The sequence below is a fragment of the Anarrhichthys ocellatus genome, unplaced genomic scaffold (genome assembly GCF_004355925.1).
Source record: "Anarrhichthys ocellatus isolate YVR2014 unplaced genomic scaffold, GSC_Weel_1.0 scaffold39, whole genome shotgun sequence".
Taxonomy (NCBI): Eukaryota; Metazoa; Chordata; class Actinopteri; order Perciformes; family Anarhichadidae; genus Anarrhichthys; species Anarrhichthys ocellatus.
In genome coordinates, this window is record NW_022280069.1 from 3,674,539 (window position 1) to 3,685,887 (window position 11,349).

The 11,349-nt window shown below is 42.3% G+C and overlaps 1 protein-coding gene across 2 annotated transcripts in view; it reads right to left on the reverse strand.

Annotated features, from left to right (window-relative positions):
• The window catches only part of atg5 (ATG5 autophagy related 5 homolog (S. cerevisiae)), a 33,805-nt gene that overhangs the window by 17,258 nt on the left and 5,198 nt on the right, over window positions 1-11,349 (reverse strand). For both annotated transcript variants that reach the window (XM_031867400.1, XM_031867401.1), the window contains exons 6-7: window positions 9,351-9,445; window positions 105-222 (exon numbers count right to left, since the gene is read on the reverse strand). In XM_031867400.1, the coding sequence (XP_031723260.1) occupies window positions 105-222; window positions 9,351-9,445 (213 nt within the window). The remainder of the gene's footprint in view (window positions 1-104; window positions 223-9,350; window positions 9,446-11,349) is intronic.

An 11,349-nucleotide genomic window follows, 5' to 3' on the forward strand; every position in this document is an offset into this window, starting at 1 on the left:
GTGTGTGTGTGTGTGTGTGTGTGTGTGTGTGTGTGTGTGTGTGTGTGGGGGTGTGTGTGTGGGTGTGTGTGTGTGTGTGTGTGTGTGTGTGTGTGCAGACTCACCGTCAGTTGGTAAAGCCACTGGGTACATCTCTTTCAGCAGGTCACAAAGTGTGTGCACGCTGCCTTCAGGTGAAACGGGGCGAAACAGCTTCTGGATGAACGGCCTGTCGCTCGTCGTCTGTAATGAATTAGAGCGCGGCAGGTTAACAAGCGAGATGTCCAAAGACACCAACAACGTAACAGTCGAGATTAAATGAAAAATGCCCCTTTAACCCTTTTAGATCACTTCCTATTATGCACCTTTTAAATATGCAAAAAAACGTTCTATTTCCTTGTATTTTTATATCAAAATCGAATCATATTTTTGTCCTGTAAAACAAAATACAATGCGTGCTCATGTAAGCTAGTACCGACCAATAATATCACAACATCATCGATCAAAGTTATTTACTCATCGGGCATGAGACATCAATTCAAGGAACTGCTGGAAAGGAAAGTAAACAAAATATCCGGTAAATGGGACATGTTTCATGTGATGGTGGATTTTTAAGGGGATGAGCAGAGTTCAGATAGCGTCCACACCGCGACGCACGCAAATGCTGCGAAATGAACCGTCTGCTCAGCTGAGCTGGGAATGCGGAGCTTTGATGAGCCCGCCTGTTCAGAATGCGATGTTTAGCAATCGGCAAAAATTCCGACAGATGTTACATGCGACGCCGACATGTTTTACTGATCAGGAAACAGTCTGGAAGTCATTAACCGCTGGTTAAGTATGTACTTGGCACTAGAAGTCAGCTCCTACACAGACTAACCGCTGGTTAAGTATGTACTTGGCACTAGAAGTCAGCTCCTACACAGACTAACCGCTGGCAGTTGTCGAGGTTCTCAGATGAAGTACGATGGCAGATTAGGACCATTGTAGGTCAATAAATAAATAAAAAAGACGCAGCAGGGGGAGGGTTGAGATTAAAGGCGTGAATTTACGAGAGAAAACTCAGACATTTAAGCCCAAACACATGTCTGTTCTCTGAGATTATAAAGTCACATATTTACAAGGAAACAACTCTTAAGAATAGTGTTTTTTTAAATGTTGTCAAGGAACCACATCGCTTCACTTTGCGACGTTGGAAGCCAACCGCCACCTGCAAATCAACCGTCACTAAAATTGTAGTTCACTCATGTATTAAATTTATGGTAAATGCATTGAAACAGCCCAGATCGAGCTCACGGGTAGAGTTAGCGCGGACTTGGCGAAGTTAGCGGGAGGATACATGTGTGACTACAAATCATGTTTTCAAAGTAAGGTGTTGACAAAGGATAAATGAATACATATATGGAAACGAGATTAATCAGATTATATTCACAAGAAGTATAAAACATGTCACCTGGGTTATAAATTAAAAAGATAATACCACGAGATTGTGAGGTAAATTGATTTTTGGGTTGCCATGACTGATGAATATTGTCCCTGTCCCCCCCCCCCCGTAATTTGTGTTTTCTTCTAAATGTACCACTTTAATCTAAAACATACAAAGTTGTTTTCCTCTCAAAATCTACAATAGCCCTAATACGCCGTCGTAGATCAAGAGAATAGTTAAACTATTAAACGTGACATTGTCTTTTGTTCCCTTTAAGAGAAACCCTCGTGTCTCCTTCATCGCTCCACAACCTAAACACAGTGTTTTGCTCGAGGACACTTCAGCAGAATGCATGCTTTTAATTAGAATGCCATCCTGCTGCTCTAAAAGTGACAGTGAGCCTAAAAAGTCGATCTTTCCCCTGGTTTCTCCCCCCCCCACACTGTATGTGATCCTTCTCCAGTCAGAGGCTGTCATGATGATGTAGTCCTGACCTGTGACCTCCTCGCGATTTGTTACTTATCACGGTAATGATCTAGGAACCAAAGCGTGTCCTGCTGCTGACCACAATGCAAATCACTGTGGGTGAGAGCGGACCGCTAAATGCCTCAAATGTAAACTGTCTAAGTCACGGCGGGACAGTTAAACAAGAAGTGACGTACGCTGCAATCATCCTCGTGACTGTTCGGCTCTGATCTGCAACCCTGCAGCCACAACATTCCATGTGTGAGAGGTGCGGGAAGCACAGTGGGAAATTACCACCAGACGGCGGACAAGAAACCTAGTAAACTACGTCCAGAGCCGGTAATGGACTTTGACTCAAGAGTTTAAGGACAGGCGGCGTCGTGTGTCGTTTACGTGTGTCGGTATGCCCTTTGAGGCAATTTTATCCCAAAACAGATCTTTACACAGAGCCTATGATACAAGTAATATCTATTGAACTGCTTATATTAATTAATGTATTAATCACTGTCAGTTCAGAGCAGAGTTAAGGCTTCAGTGGTTGAGGTTACCGGGTGACCCGCGTCCTCGGGACAGGAGGCGAGGCGTCGGGCGCTGGATGCCGACCAGGAGCTGCCGTCAGGCGGTGATTTTATAATGCTGTCCGGTTAACCAAGCGCCTTAATTCAGTAAATCTATGCACCATAGTGACTCAGGAGCATGCACATTTTAAACACCAGCTAATCTCACTAATTGGTTGTTTCTTTGAGTGAAGAGGTGTTAATTAGTGGAGTCAGTGGGAGTGGTGGGCTGAGAGATGCAGCATTTCTATCTCTTATATCAGTAAAAACTGAATCAGTTTCTCAACAGTTATATTCTTCATTAGTTGCAGCCATAATAAGATATTTTGGGGGGCAAATATACAAAAATAGATAACAGTTAAGTTAAATAGATTGATGTTCAACCAGGCAGCAACCTCTGGTTCTGTCGAGTAAAGCTGATGCTGAAGAGTCATAAAACCTGCATTCTCTCTAGTGTCCACCAGGGGGCGACTCCTCTGGTTGTATAGAAGTCTATGAGAAAATGACTCTACTTCTCTCTTGATTTATTACCTCAGTAAACATTGTAAACATGAGTTCATGGTCTCAATCTCTAGTTTCAAGTCTTCTTCAATACAGCATGATGTTCATTTAGTACATTATGGTCCATTTAGAGTCAAACAGACCGTAAAGCAGGGGATGCTTTAGGGCGGGGCTACTGCGATACCACTGAGCAGCATGTCGGTGGTAGAAACTGAGGCCTCGGAGAGAGAGAGACACAGAGAGAGAGAGAGAACGTGGTGCGGGCAGATACCCAACCTGAGGTGTCAAACAGAGAGTCCGACACACAATAGGTGCCTAATCATGGAGCTGTTAAAAGGAAACCGGCGAGGACCGGGATCGGGTAACCGAGCTGTAACTACACACCGCGGAGCCAGGCGCGAAAAAAACAAAACAGCAAGAGGAAGGGTGGCAGCGGAGGCGTGAAGCCGGCCGCTCGGGTTACACAGAAAGACTGAGTCACTGACAGGAAGTGCCGCGTTTTTTCGTGCGAGGCTCGTCTGCGACAGCCAGGAGCAGAGAGAGTGCGCTAAGTGACAGCTACCTTCGTTGCATTTTTAAATAGCCCGCCATTAATTATTGAGCCGGTCGCATACAAAGAAGGCGCCATTGATCCCTGGAGGGGGAGAAGCCTGATACTGTTTGGATGGAGACACTTTCTTTTCAGCCGAGGCGACACCTTAGCTGGCACGGCAGCACATGGCGACACAAAGAGAGCGAGGTGTCAGTGGGACTCGGGGTAACTCTCGCCGAGTGAAAAGAGCGGGGCGGAACTCAAGACGGCCGGCTAATTGATGGAGGGGATTCAATCCGCCTAATTGATGGCAACAAAACAAACAATGGACGGGGCCGTCAATCAATGTGACGTGCGAGAGAAAGTATTTCCACTGAACTCTGAGACCGTCCATTCGTAAATTAAAATTCCAAACCTCTCTTTGGCGGCCTTCATTTTCCCAGAAGTTGAAATACACACCGGCAGAGCAGGAACTCCATCAAGGGACACTGAATCGAATTCTGAATTATTCACGTGTTGCGTGCTGGAGCCATTCATCGGCATATTTTGGTGCTAATCTGAGGCTCCATCAGCAGGAGGATTTGTATTCAGTCATTCTTCTGAACTGTAGGCATCATCTTGATGTTTTAACTCATTTTATTTTGGCACAATATAAATCCATAATTAATGAAAGTACTGCCATTTATGTACCAATAGTGGTATTTACAAACGTAGAAAGTTTTTGTTTTATCTGCCCGGGGTTTTCAGATATCCGTGTCTCCGTCTCAATACTACCAGGAATACTGTTGTTTCTATGAAACATGTTGACGGTGGGTATATTCAATGAAAACAAAACTATCTGCATGACAAGATACCACGAGAAGGAAGATAGGATGTGTTTTTTTTTTGGATCTTGGCAAACTGCAAAAATGTACCTCTTCAGAGAGCATTACAAGTTGTGATAATCTTAGATAATCAACAATAATAAATGGTAAGTCCAGGGTTAACTTTATGCAGCCCAACAGGAACAAATCCAGTTCTATGGGAAGGAGTGCAGTTTGAAGCTTCGTTTATACTCGCCGTAGTGAGCGCCAGAAAACGACGTCATCACAGCTAGCGCGTCGTGCGCCAAAGCTCTGCAAGTGGTCATGGCTCTTGGTCGTGCACCTCTGAATTTTTGTAACTTGGCCAAACCATCAGAGCTTTTGGGACGTGACTGTCAGAAATAGTTCACTGATAAAAGCACTATAAACAAGTCTAAGGATTAAACACAGAAAGACGATTAGTTTTTAGATGCTTTAGAAACAGGAGGTCTTAAAAAACTTCATTTGAGTAAATATTTTGCAGCCAAATCAAATAGTTTACAGGATATTCAACTTTTGTTTATTTATAATGCATGTAATACTTGACTTGATTCTTTACAGGGTTTGTACAAAGGTAATAAAGTAGTCTATAAATATGAGATATGAGTTTATAGATAATTACTCCTCGGGCATTATGGAGGTTTATGGTGTTTTGCTCCTGCTACGGTGCGTACATGAGGGCGACTGACTCTTTAATGCGATATCGCAAGAACAAAACAAAGACATGGAATTAATTATCACAAATTAACCTCCATCTGACGATGCAATGATCAGCTCTGTTTGCCAACACCACGATGTAAAGAAAGCGGAAGCCCGTACAAAAGGCTACTGAAGGCTTTTCCGTGGAAAGTCACGGCTCTACCAGACGACATTACAATAAAGGAGGCAGCGCATTCTTCCCACACTGCAACAAGGCACATCACCTGTCGCCTCCGGCCTGAGCCGTTTCCAGCATTCCCATGTTGTGTAATTGCCTGTGCAGTCACCACCTCCCCCTCGTCTCACTAAGCCATCGCAAGATATCTGGGAGGCAGTAAAACCTGCATTCTGTAAAGGCCCGCACCGGAGGGTTCGTGAGTAAGCGCCGAGTCACGCAGCGGCGGCGAACAGAGAGGTGTACCTGTAGAGCAACAATGCAAGCAGTGTTTAAAAAACAAAGGACAGTAATTTTCACTTTCCGCGCAGCGAGACGGTCCCCCCCCCCAACACACCCCCAACACACCCCCAACACACCCCCCTCCTCCTCCTCTGGTTCTTTTGAATCACAGAGTGGCGTCACTACCGGAGCAGGAAAGATGCACCGGCGGCCAAACAAGTCCTGCCGCCAGACGGAGGCGAGGCGCTGGCAAACACACACAAGCAAATGAAATAACAAATATAAGAAACAGGCGACACACACACCGAAGCTTGCAAAGATCAGATGAACACACGGAAGTTTAAAAGAACGTGAAAGTAACAAAGGAAAGGAAAGTAGAAGAAGAGGAAAAATTCCACAAAAAAGGAGTTATTATTGATAACATCAATGTCCGTATTTATGTAGTTTATGTAAAGGAGATAAAACGTTAAAAAAAAGTCAATTAAAAGAAAAAAAATGTTTTAATTTGAAGGACACAAACAAGAGTTAATGTGAGGCCCAGAAATGTGGTTTTAAAAATGTTTAACCGTCAGGACATGAGGCAGACACACAGAGTGTGTCGTCCATGCCCACGAGGTGTCTTTGTCTCCATGAGGACTGCAGGCCAGACGGAAATGAGCCCTCTGTTATTTGGACTGAGTGTTGTCATTAATTCTGTCTGCATCAAACACAGCACATGTTATTTACACTAAAGACCACAATCTGGCTTTGAAGGACTCTGAGCATGTGTGTGTGTGGGAGGGGGGGGTCTTTCCTCTGTGTGAAGCAGTCTCCTGTTAAGTCACCACAGTGACTTCGGAGTGCCAAACAGCTTTGTTCTTCTCAGTGAATCTGCACCTTTTCTTTGTTTCCAGACTGAGTGTCTTTTCTGAGTTTTCTTACATCGTGTTTCGTCTTGTCACGGAAACTCCGGCCAACAAAACGCTGGATTTTCTCCTCAGCAACGACATAATCAGGGTTTTTTCTTGGTCAACATCAGCAATATTGAGATTGCACCCACAAAGTTAAAGAGTTTCAAAGTTAATGAAAGTAATTGCTCGTATGAACATATTTAGCTTACACTGTTTTTCTTTCCAGACCTCCTTCGGTTGTAAATAATCTCACAGTTTGTAAGAGGAAAACCACAACATCTCCAAAACAATCCAGACTTTTCAGGAACGATGCCATTTTTCTTCTTTTTTTTCAAACCAATATGTTAAACAGGCTTTGATGCTCCAATTATCACGAAACCAACTCAGCTCATAAATGACCGTGGAAACTTTCAATTCGAAAAACACCCAAAGAAACTGGAGCGGTTTGGGTTCCTTCTACCCCGCCAGCAGTTACACGACTTTTTACAGCTGCAACAAGTGCACGTCTGAGAGGGCGGGTCGTTGTCTGGTGAGACTGCGTGTTTCAGTCGACCACTTTAAAAAGAGTCGCGTTCTTTATAACCCGACACAAGAATGTTCTTTTGTCCCCGAGTGTAAAAACGGTTTATTTATGCGCCGAAGATGTGAAAGTAAAAACAAAAGCGTTTACAGGTCTTTTATATAGATATATTTAATTTTTTATTTCATGCAAAACAGTCGGCGTTGATTGACAGCTGTACTCCCGCCTTTCCTTGTTGTGCAAAATTGTAAACGCAGCCATGTGTGGAGCACAGCGGGTCTCATTAAAAAGCTTGACACGCTCAATAATAATTCAGCTCGGGGGGGAAATTACCAGCAGTCACAGCAGATATGATGTTCTGTTCCAAACATTTACAAATCTCTTCCTGTTTCGTTCCGTGACACTCTGATCTACTCAGATTCACTTCCTGCTCCATTTTTCTCACATTATTTCTTTCCCAACCTGTCCCGACACGCTTCGCTGTCTCACATCCGCCAACAGGACTCGCTGACAGCGAGGAGGCCTTTTTCTGTTTGCTGTGATTTGAGATGAAGGTTCAAATGCACGCACGTTCGGCCGCTCGACTCAAAGCAGACTGTCAACATGTTTTTGTTGCAAAGATCCAGATGTTTTCCAAATCTTTCTTTCCCTGACTGGACTGGACGAGGCCTCCTCAGTGTCCAGCTGGATTACAATGACTGTTTGTGTGTATTATCTTTTACTACACTGTTGTGTTACTGTTGAGTCATTCTGTGCACCTCCTGAACATTTCCAAACCGTGGAAGTTGTCAAATTAATTCCCCACGCTTTTTCATCTGCACAGAACCCCCCCCCCCCCAAACACTTGACTCAAAGCATGGCACTTTTCCTCCGCTGTCTGGCTCGCAGCGTGCTAATGTTTTCCAGGCGAGAATCAGTCGCTTATTCATCCTCTCGTCTTTCTTGTTTTTTTGTCCTCTAACAGGGAATTTTCACCTGAGTCAGGAAAAAGGCCGCTTGTCTGCCTACGCCGCCTCATCCTCCTCCTCATCCCGGACTGAAGCCCTGAGGCACGCATACCGGCTGCTCCCGGTACACTGGAATTACACGTAAACTGGGCAGAGTTCCAAGTATAGGAGCCCATGAATAACCTCCAGAAAGCACCAGGGCAAAGACGTTTTGTATTTTATTTCATTTTATTTATTTATTTCATTTCATTTAATAAAAACAAATATTAAATTGAAATGATTTATTTTATTTCATTTTGTGTTCTTATTGTATCGATTGTTTGTACTGTTTTATCTATTGTACTGTTTTATCTATTGTACTGTTTTGTCTATTGTATTGTTTTATCTATTGTACTGTTTTATCTATTGTACTGTTTTATCTATTGTACCGTTTTATCTATTGTACTGTTTCATCTATAATAAAATTTGTATCTATTGTACTGTTTTATCTATTGTACTGTTTCATCTATAATAAAATTTGTATCTATTGTACTGTTTTATCTATTGTACTGTTTCATCTATAATAAAATTTGTATCTATTGTATTGTTTTATCTATTGTACCGTTTTATCTATTGTACTGTTTTATCTATAATACAATTTTTATCTATTGTACTGTTTTATCTATTGTACTGTTTTATCAGTGTTTAAATGTGACCGTCTGCTTTTGCTTTGTCTGTCAAAGCCCTTTGTAAACTCTGTTTTTAAAAAGATGCTTTATAAATAAAGTTATTATCATAAAAGTTATTATTGAGTATTTCATCAGAGGTCACAAGAACAACAAAAATCTGCCGTGAAACTGTGAACTTTGTTTTCAGTTTTGATGAGAGCATCACGCTCTATCTGAGCTTTCATCATCTGTAAAGAACTGAGTGAGTTTGAATGGAAAACCGACAACCGGTGTCATAAAGGGATGTCTGATATAATAAGACTCATTGTTTCATAGTGATGACTATCTCAAAAAAAGGTCAATAACTCATCAGTTGCACAATTTGTAAAATCAGGTGATGAAGTGATGCAATGGTTTTTTTTTTTACTGATATTCTGCAGGTGTGTGTGGGCGCCAGGGAGAAGCCACATGTACACTTCATGGTTCAGAAGCTGCACAGGAATTATATGTATAATGTATAATTATTTATATATATATACAGGAATATATAAAAGAATCTGAGGCTCCATCAGGTCAGCAAGAGGATTTGTAATCAGTCGTTCTTCTAAACTTTATGCATCATTTTGATGTTTTAACTCGCTCTTTTTGGCACAATCCACTTTAAGAGGATAATTAATGAAAGTACTGCCATTTACGTACCAATAGTGGTATTTACTCACGTATTTAGTCCTTTTATACATTAAATGAAGTATTATTTAATGTATAAAAGGCACCTAGATTTCTTTTACACATAAAAAGAAGAACAAAAAGAGTCGTTTTCATGACTCTGTTTGGAGGGTTTTCACACAGACATCTGGCGACACCTACTGGGCTGAGTGACAAACCAGCCCGAGTCCAGAGGCACTTAAAATGTACTAATGTACTAATGTTTTATTTGAATGTGTGTGTTACCTGGTATATCCTGAAGGGGATGTATCTGAAGCCTCCCTCCTCGGTGGGATATTCCATCAGCTTCCTGTTTATGGCCCAGAACTGGTCGAACTTATCTGTGACGAAAACACAAACAGGTGAGTAGTCGCAAAACGTCCCGATGAGAAGACATGTGGATTTGATGTTATCTTCAAAATGCTTCAAAAGGAAGTGAGGGATGTAAAAGCATGAAAACATATGGAAGATAAGGAATAATTCCTATAAATGAATATAGTATAATAAAAAAATAATAAAAAGTGTGGAGATACTCCAGAAACCTGACAATAATCGGAATATTACATGTAAACATATCTGGGGGAGAGGAAGGAGAGGAAGGAGGGAGAGGGAGAGGGAGAGGAAGGAGAGGAAGGAGGGAGAGGAAGGAGAGGAAGGAATTACAGTAGTTGAGTCTTGAAAAGAGGAATGCATGAATGACTTTTTCCAGGTCAGGGTGAGACTAACTGCAGGATAAATCAATGTGTGCATAAAGCGAAACGTGTGAATCTAGAACTGTTGTTAGAATCGTCTAAAAACGATCCCACCCAGCATGCACTGCTTTCAAACCCTCCGTCTCTCACTTTCACACTGAACCTCCCATTTTCTCTCTCATCCTGGGTGAAAGCTCTCTCTCTCTCTGTTTCTGATCTCTTTTGGAACGTGAAAGTCTTTGGTTTAGAAAAAAGGTTTCGTCTCTCACTTTCATGTGCAGCTCCTTCTGTGTTATCCGTTTCTGTGTTTGACGCAGTTGCAAACTCTTTGACAGCCACACCCTGAACTTTCTAAAAGAGTTCATAGAATCATCTGTTGAGTCTCTCTCTCTCTTAGTTTCAGGGGGAACGTAGGAAAAGAAAGACGAGATAAGCGGCTGACGCTTTTGTGGGTTTTGTCTGCAAACCTGTTGAAAACATTCTCAGTGAGACGTGGAGAGTTTCCACAGTTACAAACAATTATGCAGACAAAGTCGGTCTCAGTTTTCTGGACGTTATTTGCGGTGCGATTAGTTTGCTTTCTTGTGAGCTTTGGTTGTGAAACACCTTCAGCAAGTGAAGTAAAAGCAGCTGAACATCAAGAGAGACACTGAAGGAGATACACAGTTGAGGGCTTTCTGAACTGACGGATATGGACATTTCACAAACTAAATGTACAATTTATTGATCCCAAAAAGTAACCAACAGATCAATTGCTAAAGAAAATAATTGTTAGCTGTAACCTTATTTATAAGTGAGCATCAAATGTGAGAGTGTTGACAATTATAGATCAAAACAAGGAGGCACATTCATACACAACAGAGGGCGGTGACGTCACCAACGTGTTTGACGTTGCCTCGTTTGATCAACTTGACCTGCAGTGATTCCAGGAATCTCACGCAGTTCAAAGACCCCCCCCCCCAGCTCTTATTCCCACATCAAACTCAAACGCTTCAGTATCACCGGCTTCACCTACACAAACCACCGGACCGTGGGTGGACTCGGAAAAAGGGGAAGTAGGTGGGTGTTTGGGTGGGAGAAGTTTTGAAACTTCACAGACTGCTATCAGACTTTAAAGGAAATGTGCGTGTGTGTGTGTGTGTGTGTGTGTATGCAGGAACAAGGCAGGAAGTAAATCTATTTGGATGTATTTTTGTGTGTCTTTGAAAGCACCACATCAACAAACAAGTGAATATTTTGCAAATATTAATTGTAAAAATATATGTGTGAGCTACAACATAAAATATGAATAACTGCATGCAGTGTGTGCGTGTGTGTGTGTGTGCAGGCATGTGTGAATCTGCATATAGGTGTGTGTGAGCTGCAGGGAGACAACATGTGTGCATCTAAGTGTTAATGAATGAATGTGTGTCACTTCCCCAACAGCTGCTTGTGGTCTTTCTTCTTTGAAGTGTGTGTGTGTGTGTGTGTGTGTGTGTGTGTGTGTGTGTGTGCACGAGTGTGTGCGAGTGTCACCTTTTTAGCATGCTAAATCGCAGCTGCTTATAGAAATG